This window comes from Aptenodytes patagonicus, chromosome 1 (assembly GCF_965638725.1).
Source record: "Aptenodytes patagonicus chromosome 1, bAptPat1.pri.cur, whole genome shotgun sequence".
NCBI classification, from domain to species: domain Eukaryota; kingdom Metazoa; phylum Chordata; class Aves; order Sphenisciformes; family Spheniscidae; genus Aptenodytes; species Aptenodytes patagonicus.
Window position 1 is genome coordinate 80,068,685 of NC_134949.1, and position 17,606 is coordinate 80,086,290.

Here is a 17,606-nt window from a genome sequence, read left to right on the forward strand (position 1 = left end):
GTTTAGGATAAAATCAATTTAATAGACATATTCCAGTTGAGAAATGATTTACTGTGCTGCATGTTGTATAGCTATTACACTCTAGAGAGGATGGAAATGTCTACTAGGTCATTAGCTAGTCAAAGTCAACACTAGCTCTCTTCCTTGTCTCCAGCTGCTAATTACAAGAGATGACATAGAAAAACGTGTTACATATTTTCCTGGCATTATTTCTTTATGTAATCAGTTGTTGCATTTGTCAGGTAATCAGCTGCCTGCGAGAGATGGATTGGTATGACTAATTACAAATTAGAGTTTGTGTCTACAGTATATTTTCTGATAAACTTGGCATGCCGAAATTACTTGTGATTTTCCAACCTTCGCCAGGGGAAACTTAAATTTCCTAGGCAGTGGAACTTCCAGCAGTTTGTTTTGGAGCACCTTCATGGTATATGAGGAAATTAATTCTGTTCTTCCAACACCTCCACGATAGGTTTTACTGTGGCTGACAGGAGCTCACAGTATTAGCAGAGGTTCAGAAAGCGGTAGCTGTCCATCTCAGCCACAAGACTATGGTTCCTTCTAATGTCATTGCCTTTGTGTACAGACCTAATTTTCTGTGGTGTATTAATGGCCCTGTCCTCATTAGAAATTGTTGCACTTAAAAAAATTATTTTGATTCACTCAAAAGTTTAAAGTATTATAGCTGCATTTGCCCACATTGATTGTGCTTATCTCAAACCTTCTGTTCAATGCCTATCCAGCCATTCTTAAAAACGGAAGAAGACAGGTTCTATTTGTACTGTCGATACTCTTACAACAAATAGTTGGAAGTATATAACCTTTTCTCTATTGTGAGAATATTGAATGTTTTTAATATTAATTTATTTTTTAACAAGATCAGAAAAAGTAAGATGAGCCAAATTTTGTGTAAATTTCCTATAGTATCCTCTCTTTCTGTGTGCCAGAATAACCCCAGCTCTCTTTCACATCCTTTGTGACTCCTGCACACACCTCACTAGGTCCTTAGTACCCCAGTAGTAAGTCTTGATTCCTTTAGATTCTCTGAAGCCGTTGTCACCCACAATACCCCAATACCCTCTTCTCCCTTTCATGTTTCCTGCCTGCTGAGTAGGAAAAGAGCACATGCTATAGCTAATTCAGGAGTATGGTCCTAATAATGATGGGCTAAAAATAAAGCCTAATGCAGCTAATAGTGAAAATGTTTCATTAACTTATGGTGATGCGTCTTGTCTTCCTTTTTGTACAGTAATCACCATACAAAGTTTTAACTTCCCAGCCAAAACCTGAGGAGGTTTCTGAGCTCATCAGCATTTTCCCTTCAACTTCTAACAATGATGGGCTATGAGTGACTCCTTGATTTACTTCCTTCTTGTATTCATTTTTAGAGCTAAAAGAATCCAGTGATTACAAACACTTCTTTCAGTGTTTAGCCCTTTTCTTCTTTTGTGTATGTGTATGTTGAGTTATCTGCTTTTCTAAATAAATCAGCAAGCATCCTGTAAATCAATGGTTTGTTTCAGTTCCTGTGAAAAGCCTCTTAATTATGTAAGGCTTCTTAAAATACCCGAATAGGTGGTGGTCCCTGCTCTCAGCAGTGCAGAGACACAGGATCCAGTTACGTCTGCTCCTGCTTTGTTGGATATCAGCTTCAACCAGATGGTGTCAACTGTGAAGGTAAAAGAAATAAAACCATTGCCTCGCTTTATCAACATCCTTGTTTTAAAAGAGCAAGAATAGGTAGAAAAAGATCCAGACAGAAGAGATCAGAATATGCTTATGCCAACTGGGGAAAGAGGTGAGATCATAAAAAGTTGATTTAAACAGAGTGTTAGAATGAGAATTGTGGGAAGATGGAGTTAAGAAAGAATCAGTAGAACAGGTGAAGGATTTAGAGTGGAGAAGAGGCAGATCTTGAATTTATTGTCGTGAATAAAACCAAAATAAAATACCTGTTCTTTTTTATAGTAGTAGATAGTAATTGATAAGGCAGATGAAATAAAGTAGGATTCTTCAGCTTGTTAAGGACACAACTGACAGAAAGGAGGAAAGTCTTGGATATCATGAGTGGCATGGGAATAGTCAAGGAGGAAGAATTGTTAAGTTTCTCCCAGAAGAACAACTAAAGGGACATCAAATGAAGTGGGCTGGGATAGAGCTTATTCCACTTGACTTCAGATATGTGCAATGTAGACATCTGCTTCTGCGCTAGTTAGCCTAGGCTCCTTCTGTTGCTAACTGAGAGAAACAAGCACTTCCAGGGCACAGTTTGTCTTGCCTATTTTGCGTAGCTGTTGTAGGATGAAAGCGTTACTCATCAGGAGTGCCTTTCTCTCTCATTGACTGAAAAGGGAGTCTAGGTAAGTAGCTCAGATACAAACTTCAGGATATAAAATAGATATTGATGATTGGTCAGATTAACACTAACCTAGCGTGAAATATAAAAAGGAAGAACTTTTACATTTGATACATGTGGATGCCAAATATTCTTATGCATTCAAAGAGAAAATGAAAAAATTCACAAAAGAAATGTCTATCAGTAGCTATAAAATAGAAAGTTGCAACTTGTGGCTCAGGCAGTCCCTAAGCCATATGTGGGTGGGAGGCAGGGCAAGGGAAGGATTTCTGAAAGTTTCCTTCATTCATATAGTCACTATAATCATCTGCTACTGGACTCAGTCAGATGATGTTGGCCCTTTGCTCTCACTCAGTACAACTTCCTCCTCTTTCTTAAGTACAGTGAATCAGTGATCATAAGTCCTGTTACCAACAGGGTCAAAATGTCTTTACTGGCTCACGCTCCGAGAACAGAGATGAGTAGCCACATTGTGGGGGTATGAGTGTGAGGCCAAATCCACGCCATTCTTTGTATCCTGATGCTCAAAGTAATGACTGATTGGAGGTGTTCCCAACAGCTTGCCTTTGATCTCATCTCTTCCCAGTGATTTCATGTTTCTTATTTACTCTTTTTTTTAAATAATTTTTCATATTCTAGATATTAATGAGTGTATCACTGGGACACACAGCTGTGGGATTGGACAAACTTGTGTCAATACATTAGGATCCTTTCGCTGTCAGCGGGACACGAGCTGTGGAACTGGTTATGAACTAACGGATGACAGTCGTTGCAAAGGTACGTCCTGTGCAGAGAAACTGAAATCTTCCAGGCTTACTTAAGTAAAAGAATAAGTACGTCATCATGTCATACTCTCTTACTTTTGGTAAATACATGTGTAAGCTGTAGTTACACAGGGACACACGGACAGTGCTAGTTCTTCTGGGATAGTAGTTTTCCACCTGTCACCTTGCAGATACCAGATCGGGCTGTCTGTGGACTACTACAAAGACTTCCAGGAGAGATAACTGCATTTATTTTACACTGGCAATTTGTGTTGCGCGACAGGAGCTGATCTGGGGACTGAAACAGTTGATTTTGAAGGCCCAGCACTTACACTCTACACATTTTTCTGGTGTTTACTTCTGGCTAGCTCTAGTCTGGTCCTGTGAATTGGTCGCTCATTAGTGAGTGGAGTGCCTAAGGTCCTGCTCCTGGAGCATATCTAATGGTTTAGTTTCACCTGAAAGAATCAAGTTTGCAGACTTCGGAGTGTGAAACGAAGTGTGACAAGTGGAGTGACCAGGTGATTCAATTTGAAAACACTAATGTAGAGGCATCTTTTAAAAAAAGTAAGCCTTTATCCTCAGGTTTAAATTTGTTACAAAGGGATTCATTTCTTAATAACAACATTCTTAAGGATTTAAACATGAAAAAGGGTTAAAAGCACTGTTCTTGGCTAGCTGTGTTTGAACACAAGGGTAATAGTTTTATTTACTGAAGTAATGACTGATTTCAAGTTGCATCTAGCTCAAAGTATGCTGTTATGTGCATCCATAACTTCACCTGACGTGCTACCTTCACAGAGCTATAAATTAGCAGCAAGCTCTATTTGATGTGGAATTGGTTTCTACTGTGAGAAAGTCTGTTCCCCCAGAGCTTAGAGTTGTTTATAAACAGACTAATTTCATTCCACTGAGTAAATTAACTCAACCAAAATTCTGGGTAAGTTTTTATTGTAGGAACTGATCAGTGATGAATAATAGATTGAATAAAAAAGCTGATGAACAAACTCCCAACGCAAAACATGCAGAACATACAATGTCTTTCAAAGTATCATGGTCTAACTTTGATCCCTTTGAAGTAAAATCTTTGCAGATTTGAATGACATCAGATTTAGGCCAACAAGTAGCTTGCCAGCAAGTATTAACAATCTTTCTCTGGTGGAAAAAAAGGAGTACAGACAGTAAATTATGTGTGCCATTAATGTTAGAAATTTCTTATCTGGATAAGATATGTTAATAATGTTAATTATTAATGTTATGTTAATAGCAATGAAAATAGGAAATGAATAATCTTCATGTATGATTTTTAAATGCCAAGTAAAATGACAGAGTTGTGCAACATGTAGAACCCTGCCAAACCCAATTCAGTATTAACCCATCCTAAACTTAAAACAGGCTCCACAATCATCATTTAAGTCTCACAAAGCTCTAGGGATAAGCAGTTGCAAAGCTGAGGCATCCTATTGCTAGAAAGTTGTTGTATTTTAATAGCTTTAGGAGATTTCATCCCATTGCAAGGTGGCAAACATTAAATTTTAGCTGCTTTTATGTGGACAGGGTTACATTCATGAATGAAGCCTCATTAGCCCTTTTCTGCTTTATGTGAATCATAATTTATTCACAAATATTTATTGTCTGTTCTGAACTGGAATGGAATATTAAAGTGAGCAGAAATCATATTTATGTGCATTTTAAGGCACAATAATGCAAGGATAGTGCAAGCTTTAATATGGATGAGAATCAACGCCAATTAATTCCCTTATGAAAGAAATGAACGATGTCTGTATTGGATATAAGGTTAAAATAAAATTGCACTTGGACATATAATTAAATCTTACTGACTTCAAAGCTGAGCCCATGTATAAGCACAGTGCTGAATCAACACTGAACGCTGCTGAACGCGATGCTTGAGGTGCTCTGTAATAATTTTGAATCATTTAGTTGTGAGAACTAAATTTGTAAAGCATAATAAACACACACACCCCCTATATATAATGTTAATAACAAAATAATAAAAACCCCCTTATTCTACCTGTTTTTACTGAGATTCTGTTTGAGGTAGTAGGTCAGATTGATCCTGGTTCACTGCATTGAATTGCATAAAGATATGCTGAGGATTAATCTGTCTGACGTTTTTGACTATGTGTTATGTTTTAAATGTGATGAAAAAGCTTCTGTCAAACTCACGCTAACAATTTTTTTTTGTGATGTACCAGATATTGACGAATGTGAGACTGGTACTCATAACTGCCCCCCCGATTTTATCTGTCAGAATACTCCCGGATCTTTCCGTTGCCGACCCAAGCTACAGTGCATGAATGGGTTTATACAAGATGCGCTAGGCAACTGTATTGGTAAGACATATTCTTATTTCAGTGAATACTTAAGTGTTGCCTCTGAGATAAGTTGTAGTTTCACTGGGTGAGTTCTGAGCTTTTCAAGTCGTTCTTCAGGCACGTATGCATTGCACTGCTATGTGTTTTTTCTGCTCCTTTAAAGGCAGGCTTGGTCCCACAGGTAAGATTTACAGACAAAAACCATTTAAATAAAAGATTTACATACTAGATCCCTGTTTTTACTGAGATTTGGTTACCTAAGGCACTTAGCTGCATTTGAACATTTTTATTAAGTCTTTGGGGATTTTATCGGAAACAAAATTTGTAAAAAATTTCTGATATGTTTTATCTCTCTCTATCCGAAAGGTTTTAGCTAAAGCTTGGTATAAAAAGCTGTAATTTATGACATCCTTTGTAACACACTTTGTTGATATTAGTATGCGTGGTTCTACAGGTATGTAGGTATTTCCAGACCTGTCCCCGTTTAGTTATAGCTTATCAAGAATCTTACTGTGTATGAGAATGATGGGCCAGTTATAATACACTGTGGAGAGGAGTTTTATTTTTAAGACTGATTACAATCTGTCGGGCTAATGCCTTGTTTCCAAGACTCCTACAAAACAGAATTATAACCTTTATATAAATATGTTAGAATTACTGGTTTCCAGCAGACTTTAAATGGAATTGTCTAATGTGACCTACAAATCTATCAGTTATTCCCTTGAGTAGTAGTTTCAAGTCTCAACTTAACTTTGAATTCCCCCAGCGGCGTAGCATGTCTTGGACTTGTGGAACTGGCTGAGCGGCAGCAGCTGCCAAGTCTAGCTCATTGTCAACTCCTTGTTCTCCTGACCATATCATACCCTGTAGTGCCGAAATCTGACACTGGAAACACTGCGGCTGAAAACAAAATTGCAGCCTTTAAAATGAAGGGGGGCCAGGGCTTGTGCACAGCCCTTTGAAGATGTGTATCTGCCATAGCTAGCACCAGGTCCACGGTTGTTAGAAGTTAGCGTGCCTTCACTGACATTAGCAAAGCCACACCAATTTGCAGCAGCAATAGTTAACATCCCCTAAAATGCATTTGCTCAAAATATTTACCAAATAAATATATATCAAAACAAAACAGTTTCACAGGCTGATTTTACAAACTGTGAATCAAGTGCTGCCCTATGTGGTGTTGAGGGGGAAAAAGTATGAAAACTTTCCTGTATTTCCAGTGTCATTGGAAGTTGAAAATTTTACACTCTAGTGAGCTGGGATAGGCCTGGCTGAAAGGACATACCCTTCCCCATCTTCAGGCAGCCAACGTTTTGCAAGCTAGATGATGTGCTTAATACCATACCAACTGGAAGGCAGTAGCTCGTTAACAGTACCACTGCGTAAAATGATGATAATATCCCAGTGAAACAGTTGGGAAAATTTTAGGCAGAGAAGTACTCACATGAAGCTGGACTTTACTGAAGATTATGGGATGCAAGCCCATACACTCGCAAACAGTGTTGCTCCTTCAAACTGTCAGGTCTTAGTTACATTAACTTTTCCAGGTAGCAAAGGCTGCCTCAGTATGTCCTGTAGTCACTGACTCCCAACTCCAAAACTCCTTTCCCCGAAACTAATAGCAGATGCTAACCTTGCGTAACAGGGAGTTCCTTACCTTCTTGGCTAGATACACCACACCAGATCATACTCTAATACAGCTTAGTCTCATCTCATTAGATTTTCTGAGATTTTACTTTATAGTGGGTTCTTATCAGGCAAAGGATATCTTTGTCACAAAGTGATAGGATGTCCAGTTTGTAAAAAAACAGATATACGTTTGATGGATGGTAGAGGGCTGCATAGTCTTGTGAATACATAAATAAGCTATTCGCATTCTCATGTGTTTATATGGACAACTTACCGTAAGACAAGGTAAGGTATTCATGGTGGATACCTTGAGCAGTAGTTTCTCTCTCTGTAAAAATGGAGTCAGCTACTACCTATATGAGCACGTACTACCAAATAGCTCATTCACTGTGAAACGTAACCCACAGACTGCAGCATAACTGGTTGAGCTGGTGAACTGAATTGTCGATCATCTCTTCATGTGTTTAGGGGAGACTTTCAAAGGCTTTTAAACAAATACAAGTTCTGTACCCAATTTCCACTGCTTCTCAGTGGGATCTGGGCCTCTCATACCTCTCCCGATCATCACGCTGAAAGCATTATATTGGTGAAGCTAAATGACAGGAGTAGTTGTGTTCTCCCATGGGCAGCGCTTTTCAAATTCTGAAGGATTACATCAGGATGTAATCCTCTGAAGGATTATATAAGGAAAGCATCTTGCCTTAAACATCTTCAGGCAGCAGATAGTTACACTGACTCGTTGTGCTTTTGTAGATATCAACGAATGCCTGAGCACCAACACACCATGCCCAGCCGGGCAGATATGTATTAACACTGATGGCTCGTATACCTGCCAGCGAATCTCACCCAGCTGTGGCCGAGGTTATCATCTCAATGAAGACGGAACAAGATGCGTAGGTAAGTAACAGTTTTGAAGACAAAACAGTTTGAAGAAAATAAGTCACATCTATGATTTATGTTTACCAGCTTCTTGCACTTTGCCCAAGTTTTTCTCGTTCCCACAGTCAATTCTTGATCCTGTTCTTTCCCTCATGGCATTCCCAACGAGTGAAGAATGACAAGGATCTACTCTCTGTCCTTCATATAACTCATGAAACCCTATATTCTGAGAAGAGGAGAAGTGATAATCACACCCCAAAAATGGCATTGTCTGTGACTGTGTTAGTGTATTGGAACAATGCTGTGTGGTCTCAAATCTCCCCAATACATAGGTATAACATAATGCCCACTTAATGTCCCACAGAAGCCATTCAAGTAATGTTGAAAGGCATATATACCTTTGGCTGGCTTGTAACTAAGGTGGCTTTTGCAGAGAGAGGTGTTTTTGCATGTTTTCAATTTCTGTAAATGGCTTATCCAAGCACTACTGACTGTGGGTCTCTGGCATCTTACACTAGCTGAAGAGCTGATCCATGACTATTGAGTGTGCATAATAAAACAATTTTGCACCTGATTTCCTCTAAAGATTGTCTGATTTCCTGATTTCTTTTCCCTCCCAAGTCCGTCAACAGGACACCTGAGAGATAACCTGTTTCAGTAAGAATAGTTTGGATTTGTGACTCTGATTTTCTTGTGGAAGCTGAGCGCTAGATCAAAATCTTGCTTTCTGTTTCAAAACACTTTATAACTACTAGGGGACACAGAAATATGTTAACATGTTGCTCTTCTCTCAACTTGCATGCTCAGAAGTGTACTTTCAATCACTTCTCTCCTTTTTTTAGATGTGGATGAGTGCTCATCCTCTAATCAGCCTTGTGGAGAAGGACATGTTTGTATAAATGCCCCAGGCAATTACCGTTGTGAGTGCAAATCTGGCTATTCTTTTGATGTCATCAGTAGAACTTGTATTGGTAAGTTGCACCTATCGACTTAAATACATGCAGCCATGGCATTTTAAAAAATGATCCCGTGTAAAGAATGTTATTGCTCTCTGCGTAACCTCTTTCATCTGAATGTAAAATTGACCACTGTATTATCTGTATAAATCTAATACCATATTAAGAGATACTGATACTTCAAAGGAAGCTGTATTAGTATCGTCAACATGTTCTCTGTTATCCTGTTAAAAGGTAAGATTATGAGAGTGCGTGTAATTGTTTTCTGTGATACTTTTATATGCACCTACAGCAAAACATTCCTTTGGAAGATCAAAGCAACTTTCTTCTTTATAGGTCTAATTTAATTGTGCACTGGGGTGCTTCTAAATGAGCATTTTGAGCAAGTCCTTCCCTCTCTAGTATGAAATTTAGATCTGGAAAATAAAAATCAAACTTTTATGACCACATTCTTGTCCAGACTACTACTGCAGTGAAGCCAGCCAATGCATAGACCTCTGTATATATTTATCATTGCAGATATCAATGAATGCAGACGCTATCCAGGCCGCCTTTGTGCTCACAAGTGTGAGAATACTCCTGGTTCCTATTACTGCACTTGTACCATGGGATTCAAACTTTCAACTGATGGCAGGTCATGTGAAGGTATGGCTGTCATGCTTTGGCGTATAGTGTGAAATACAGCTCATTGCTGTTTAGCTATTTCCATTTGATTTTAGCTTGTAAGACTGCACTGAAATGGCATCAGAAATCAATGCAGTTATGATTAATCAAGGCCACCGTAGCTCACAGTTCCAATATATTGCCCTTTGGCTGGATCACGCAGAGGTGTATGAGCCTGTATTTACTGTATGTTAAAGGGTGATTCAGCTAGATCAGATTCAAGACCTTCAAACCCAGCCCTGCTGATATCCAGATATAAAAATGCAAGAGTGGTCCTAAAGACTCCCTCCAAGTCACACACCTTGAAGGACAGTGGGAAATAATAGCACAGTGCAGATTAACCTATACTGCCAGACCCTGTTGAGAGTAATACACCCAAAGCCCCTTATTTCCAGCTTACTCAGTGACGTGCATGCCATCCTTTTTTAATTTAAAAAATTGTTTTCCAAGGTTTTGCCTTAGTCCTGTAATAGGAGTGATGAATATAGCAAGAAATTTGGGGTTCAGGTATATAATTTTGCATTTCAGATTTAAATGAATGTGAGAGCAGCCCCTGTAGTCAAGAGTGTGCCAATGTGTATGGCTCCTATCAGTGTTACTGCCGCCGTGGCTTTCAACTTAGTGACATAGATGGGATTTCATGTGAAGGTAAGCATTATTGTTTTGCAGGTAGAGGATGAGTGAGCATTTCTTATTCTCACTGTAACATACATGAACAGTTCCATGTTCCTGTAATTGTTTCATTTTAAGACTTGATTCTCTTTGGTATTTTCCTGTGAAACTATGAAACTTTATTTAATGAAGGTCTTCCACCCATGTCCTAGTCTAGAAATACCTCTGCTTGTGTGGTGTCAGTTTTGCTGTTTACACTGAATTGTAGTTTGGCATATTTCTGTAACTTACCAGATTTTTTTTTTTTTCCTGAGGAACTAACAGAATTTCTAGTCTTCAGCAAGTGAAGCTACAAACACATTTATATGTTACATATGTAATATGTAATAATACTCGGTAGTATTTTATATATCCTCTTTTTGTGGCTCGTTGTGAACTAATGTGTAAGTAGGTTTTCCTCAAATACAAGGAGGATGTGAGTGTGACCTCGTGAACAAGATCCTGAATTTCGACTTAGGTCTCCAGGACTTACTAGACAGTAAGACCTTGGGCAGAACACCTCACCTCAATTTCCTTTTTGTAAGAACAGGGATAAAACTATTCCTCTCCCTCCCTTTTCTAAAGTACTATGATACATGTCACTGTAAAGTGCTTGCTCTTATCCATTTACTTTGTCTCTTGGGCCCTTATATTGCTTTTAATTTTCTTCACACCTCCATTTATTCCCGACAGCCTTTTTTGACTAGAGCCACCCCTATCTGATGATCTTTTTCCATGCCCAGCACTTAGAATCATGAAATTGTGTTTGAAGCTCACAGCAGGAACACCGTACATGTGCACTTGGTTGAATGTCATGAACACATAGTAAATTAGTGGTGTTTTCTTCTTGCAGATATTGATGAATGTGCTTTACCTACTGGAGGGCATATCTGTTCCTTTCGATGTATTAATATTCCTGGAAGCTTTCAATGTACTTGTCCCTCCACCGGTTACAGGTTGGCACCCAATGCACGCAACTGCCAAGGTGAGTTCAATAGCTGCAGGGATACCTAACTGGATTGTGGACTTCTGAAAAGCTCTAGCAAGTTTTTATGTTTAAAAATAATGCCTTTCCTACAATAATACAGGCAAAGCAGTAAACATCAGCTTGAAATCTGAAGAAACCAGTATTTTATAATAAATAGACAGGAAATTTCTTCTATAAACTATAGAATGCAGTGGAGAATACTTTCTATAACATTACTAAAGAATTCTAATAAATTCTGAAGGTGAAGATTCCCACTGTGAGATGGTATGAGTTAGTTTAGCCATTAAAAGGAAAGATCATGCTATAAACATTTCAGCAAATATTTAGGCCTTGTCCACTTAGTGGCACTGCTGCTCTTCCTTTTCTTGTTCTTGCCTGTTGTTTGGGTTAGTTTTCTTCTTTTTCTGTTCTCCTGCCCTCCCCTTCCAATCCTATAATAACATTTAATTGCATCCGATGTTCTGTAGTAACTAATATGATGCTTTCATCATCTGGCACCTGCAAGTAGAGGAAAGGCAGGTGTTTAATCCACTCACCTTTTTCCATTTGGCAGATATTGATGAGTGTGTTGCAGAAAGCCACAACTGCTCTTTCAATGAGACCTGCTTTAACATCCAAGGGGGCTTTCGCTGTCTGTCTTTGGAATGTCCAGAAAATTACCGCAAGTCAGGAGATACGTAAGTACTTTCTTTTTCAAGGTTGAACAGCTTTTTTGTGATGTAATCTCCTTTATGTCATGCCGCTGCTGACTGAATGCATAATGGATTCTGGCAAATAAGTATTTTGTTGGTAGGCCTACCCTATGTTTTGCACACACAGGTCTGGTCCCTTTCTCATGCTCCTGTTTCAGTCTAAGAAAAAGGTATTCCCTTAAAAAATGCCATGTGTCAGTGGTTTGCATCATAATGATCTCTAGAGCCATAAGCTGATGTTCCTTCTCTGGCTACCTTGCAGGCAACCTGTTAGGAGGGTTACATTCAGCTTCAAAGTTCTGACTTTTATTTCCTTTCACATGTAGTCTTTCCTTACTATTACACTCCAGTGAAAGAGTTCTTTTTAGCTTCCTCTCTGAATTCTTACCAGTGCTGTTGCAAAGCATTGCAAGAATGTCTTATTTTTAGTACCATTTCACCTCTGTTAAAAAAGCTGGGAATCCTAGCAAGCGTGGTACGTTAGCTGCTGCTCATATTTGTGTCTCTTAACCTAGCTCAGAGAAAGTCTATGCATTCTGGTGTTGAAAATACGAGACAGCTTTGGGAGGATGGGCAGCTGGCAGCTCATTTATACCCATCAAATGGTGCTAGCGAAGTGGAGAAGTTGTTGCAAAATTTCAGTCGCGTAGCTCGAGTTTATGGCTGACGCAGATGACTGCTTTTCCTCCCGCCCTGTGGCTCTACGGCCACCCTGTGCTCCGGCGATTCTTCCAAAGACTGCTCCACGGTCCCCCCCATGTGCCCCATACCCAGGTAAGTGTATGCTCCGTCAGCTAGGGAGGAAAGCTGATAAATCACATTTGTCATCAGCCTGCTATTGCTTTTCACAGTCAGTGTTCGTATGCCCACCACCTTTTAGATAAAATTGAGTACTCTGTGCCTCTTCTGTAGAATGAAGCTAATGCTGATCTTCATCAGAGGGACTTTGTGGGGATTAGTTATTTTCCATTTAAACCTTAATCTGTGAAATGCCATATAAGTGGCACAGCAGATGTATTTGATCAGAATGCTGTAGAGGGAGTTCATGGTATAAACCCAGCTATTTATGAAATAAGCTTGTATTCTGAGAAATGTCAATAGTAATTAAATTTTAAATTATATTTGTCACATCAATAAACAAGCAGCGCCTCATGATGCAGATGTTCTCTTTATTTGTAATATTGTGGGTTCATTTGTATCCTAATTAAAAAAAAAGTCATTTGCAATGGGCCACTAAGCAGAATTAGCAGATTTCTACTCTTATGGACATCCCTGAGTGGCAAAGTTGTTTATAAAATAAGTGTTGTACATACACATTCCATTTCATCTTCTTTCTTATCTATATGTTTACGCATGTGTTGAAATTAATGGCTATTTGAGATGTAAGGGATCTTTGGGGGAAGTAGTAGAATGTCTGAATTGTTTTTCTGTGTCTGGGTTGTTGGGGCCCTGTAATGGCTTACTCTGCCTAACTCGAACAGACTCATAGGGAGAGATTCTTCTGATGTGCTAGGGCTATAATTAGGCTATGAGTCAGACACAAATCCTGTAGCTGCTCAGTGAAGTTCTAATTATTTTAATTCCTTGAGTTATTAACTTGTTGGATTTATTAGGTTTTTCCTTCTCAACAGCTACAGTTACTAAATTTATTGTCGAAAATGTGTTTGCATAAACCAAAGAGAATATGAGTTCATTACCTTTATTGCAAAAAGTCCAAGTTAGTTCAATGGGGAGATAGGTACTCTCATACTTAGCCAGTGTAGGAGTATTATACCAACATGCCAGAATCAGGGTTACCTTGTGCCCATTGGGGAACAGTTTCGTAAGACAGCTCTTTAGCACCCTTTTTACATGCAAACTAATTTACATATTCTTGAATCATTTATTTTTGGCATGTATAACCCAACATAGCTGATAGCTAGCATATCTTCATTAGCTTTTGCATGATAATGACATTCAATCACTTTTTCACCCAGCCTTGTGCCAGGACTCTAAAATCAAAATAATTGGCTTCTCATAACATCATTATCTATTACAGATACCATTTTCCTCTCCTTTTTATTCAAAACACATTCCAGTTTCACCAACTTGGCACATCGTAAGAAAGACAACACATTTTCCATTCCCATCAAGTTGGCATCTCATGGGATTTTTTTACCCTATTCTCCAATATTTTCTTTGGAACAGCTATAATTTAATAGGCCTCAGTCCTGCAAATCCAAGTTCGTTCATTCTTATTTTTTCTTAAAATCCTTATGTACAGGCAACAGCCCTCAGTGATCCAGAAGCTTCCTTAACAAATACCTTTAAAGCAGAGATTTTTGCGTGGTGGCTGTTGCAGTGGTGATTGTTGCAGTGGTGATTGTCATCAGGTGAAGTAATCACAGGATCATCCCATGCTATAGACTGAAAGCTCAGAATGCTGTATAGATACTCTGAGCTTCAGGAGGAAACAGCCTGTGTAACCTTCCCCAAAGACCAGCAAGTGCCTGGCATGGTCCGATCCTTAATGGTAACAATTTTATTGAAGGTCTTATCTCTTTTGCTTAAATTCTTTTTTTTTTTGTTTTCCTTGATCAGCCTATAGGCTTGGTATTTTTCCAAGGATAATTAAGATCTACTGCTACTCACAATAGGACTTAACTTGCTGTACTACCTTGCCAAACACTTTTTGTTTTCAAATTGCATAACAATTAAATTCTTTTTATGCGACACTGAAGTCTAACATTTGTAATATTTAAGCCAAGAAAAATAATAGAAAAGATAAAGAAGCTGTTGTGGCGGCATGTCAGAAATGTGTGCTGCATTGAGCCAGATTGGGAAATATTTTTATATTCTAGACATGTCTGCATATTATTAAGGTTGCCTGTCACTTCTCATTATTAGGACCTGTTTTTAACTGCTTAGAATTTTGCCAAAACGTAACCAACGGCTGAAATCTTACATGCCAGGTGTCTGACTCAGGCTCAAGTTTTGGCAAATTTCAGCCATAGCAGTTCACTCATTTCCAAGAACAAGGGTAGGGAGGAACACGTTGTTTTGTGTGTTTAAGACATTTTGGTGATTTTTTTTTTTTTCTTTTAACAGTTTGCTGTCATGTTTTGGAGTAGAAACCTGAAATTTGTTAGGAGATTACTTCTGCGGTTTTTGTCATCCTTACCAAAAACCTCTGAAACTTCTGAAATTATGAACTCTGTAAAATTGCATTTAGCCTTTTTTCATAAACCTTAGGAAACGAGGACCTTGCTGGGTAATCTTAATCTACCCCTGTATGCCAAAACAGAGTCAGGTCTACCTGGAGTATTTCTGAGAGTTGTTTGTTTAACTTTTGCTTCAGGTCCTTGAATGATAAGGTTTTCATAGCCTCAGTGGCAATCTGTCTTTATGTTTGACTGTCTTCCTCAGTGCAATTTAATTCTTCCTATCAGTAGAGAGGTCTTTCTTTTTTAGCAACAAACAATTCTCTTCTGATTTAGCAGACCTGAGCTTCTTGCAGCTCTTTAAAGCAGTCTAAAATGTGCAGGTACCAACTCCACAGACTGAGCCTGCTCCCACATACAGCCACAGGAAAGAAGCCTGATCTTCCCTATAATGTCAGCTCCTATCTGTCCTGGGCCAGGCGCTGCTGGCCCTGACAACCCCAGAGCCTGTTTCTTCTGTGCTTTCAAAGACCACCCAGACTCCATGGATAAGAAAGCTGTTTCTAGCACAGGTGAGAGAAGAGCCGACTCGGTAAGAAGGAAAAGCACACTAAGAAGGAGGCTGAATGTAGGGAGGGAAAGATCTGAAGGAATGACCAGGTGAGGAGAATGAGTCTGGGAGATGCTTGAGGGGTAGAAGGTAAAATTGGGTAAAACAATTTAGAGACAAGGGGGAAACCAACCACAGGAGTCAGGAGCTTATGGTTAAGGGTGATTGATGCCAGATTTGGATGAAGACCATCAGAGCAAGGAATAATTTGGGATGGCTGCACAAAGATACTGAGGGAAGGGGTACATGCTTTGGGACTAGGGCTGTGAGGTAGAAACTGAGAGAACCAAGTGTCAGCCAGGAGAGGATGGAGCAAGAAGAGGAGGATTGGCACTGGCTGAGCAGATGGTCCTGATGCCAAATGTTTGAGTGAGCAGGAAGGGCAGTAGGCAAGGAAAGGAGATAGGAAGAAAGAGCCACCTTGGGAAAGGCAGATGAAGGAGACAAGGATAGGACCTAAAGGGTCAGTGCTGAGGGCAAAATGAAGATGGATCTGTCTCTTCTATAGCTTGAAAACTCCTTGAGGCTTTCCAGCTCGAGAGAGGAGCTCAATTAACATAAATGTAGAGATCCACGATGTGGTGATAAAGCCTGGTCGATGGCTCATCTGGGCCTCAAGGTGTGGTGCAACCTGCTGAAAAGAAATACACACCGATGATAGCGTGAGCGAGTGCCTTTGTAGTAGAGTATATTCTAGGAGGTCCGTAAGATTGTTACAGCTCTGGAAATCTACAGGGTCGAATTTCAGAGATGTGTAGTGTATAGTTTGGTAATAATACTTGGTTAGTTGTTCAGCACGTTGAGATGGTTTCCCTGTATGAAGTAAATTATAAAGCCATAAATCCTGCTAATAAAAAGTTCTTTTCCCTTCAGTGCATGAGGAATTGTTGTATACCACTCAACTCCTTTGGACGCAATGGAGTGAAAACCAGGCTCAGAAATTAACAGGAGGGAAGGCAGAAAATATTTTCTCCTCATTTCTCTGTTAGGAAATGTTGTATTCATTATCTAAAATGGAATCTCTCTAGTTTTGGTAGTTTATGAGTAACTGGTGTTTGGTACATGAAATTCAAACTATGAGTAATTCTTTGAAACCAGTATTTCAGCCACATAAATAAACCTAAGAGAACAGAGTAGTAAGTGAGCTAAAATAATCGGGAACAAATTCAGGAGTAAGTGTTTAGCAGCAATATATGCTTATTTTTCTAGCCCATGTGCCTAATTGCAGAGGTTTGCAAAGATGTATATAAAACTGCCTCACTGCAAAGCAGTGCATGTTTTACTTGGGCTCTGGGTTGGGTTTCTCTGGTAGCATCTTGCTGCTTCCTCAGCACTCCCCTTCTCCTGCCGGGTCCCCCGTGCTCTCTCCCACAGCGACATGGCGTGGTGGCAGGGTGCGGTAGCTGTACAGCCAGATCATCTGTCCTGAGATGTCACGGAGCTGGAGCTGCACCCGGGGTCTTGGGCTGCTCACTCACTAGGAGCAGATTGTTGGGTTCCCCCACCGTATGATTTTCTTCTGCCCACTGAAGGGAAGCATTTAAATAAGGTCTAGGGAGTACACTGGGATTTAAATGCTCATTGCTTATTGCCTTTGTGGTGCATGACCCCAGGATGAACTCTGGTTCTTGAAAGCAATAATATTTGCTATCTCTCCTTTGTGGTTATTTGATGGAACAATTAGTGCACATTAACTAAACATATAGTGAAGTGTGTAGTGTGCACCACCAAAGAATAAGATAAAAGATGGTGAATTTTGAATAATTCTAACTCGTAGCCGCAGGCACATCTGTCTCCACAAATAACTTTCTGAATCAGCAGAATGTCCTTTTTCAAATCTTAGGAAGCTGGGAGCTTTGGTTTTTGTTCCCTTAAAATTCTGGCTATTATTAAAAAATGCATTTTACTTTTTATAAAAGAATAAATCATGGCATCTTTATGA

The 17,606-nt window shown here is 39.3% G+C and overlaps 1 protein-coding gene across 3 annotated transcripts in view; it reads left to right on the forward strand.

Moving 5' to 3' along the window:
* The window catches only part of FBLN1 (fibulin 1), an 83,943-nt gene that overhangs the window by 34,163 nt on the left and 32,174 nt on the right, over positions 1-17,606 (forward strand). For all 3 annotated transcript variants that reach the window (XM_076344287.1, XM_076344297.1, XM_076344306.1), the window contains exons 6-14: positions 1,576-1,677; positions 2,996-3,133; positions 5,337-5,474; positions 7,839-7,982; positions 8,807-8,935; positions 9,440-9,565; positions 10,112-10,231; positions 11,088-11,219; positions 11,776-11,899. In XM_076344287.1, coding sequence (XP_076200402.1) covers positions 1,576-1,677; positions 2,996-3,133; positions 5,337-5,474; positions 7,839-7,982; positions 8,807-8,935; positions 9,440-9,565; positions 10,112-10,231; positions 11,088-11,219; positions 11,776-11,899 — 1,153 coding nt within the window. The remainder of the gene's footprint in view (positions 1-1,575; positions 1,678-2,995; positions 3,134-5,336; positions 5,475-7,838; positions 7,983-8,806; positions 8,936-9,439; positions 9,566-10,111; positions 10,232-11,087; positions 11,220-11,775; positions 11,900-17,606) is intronic.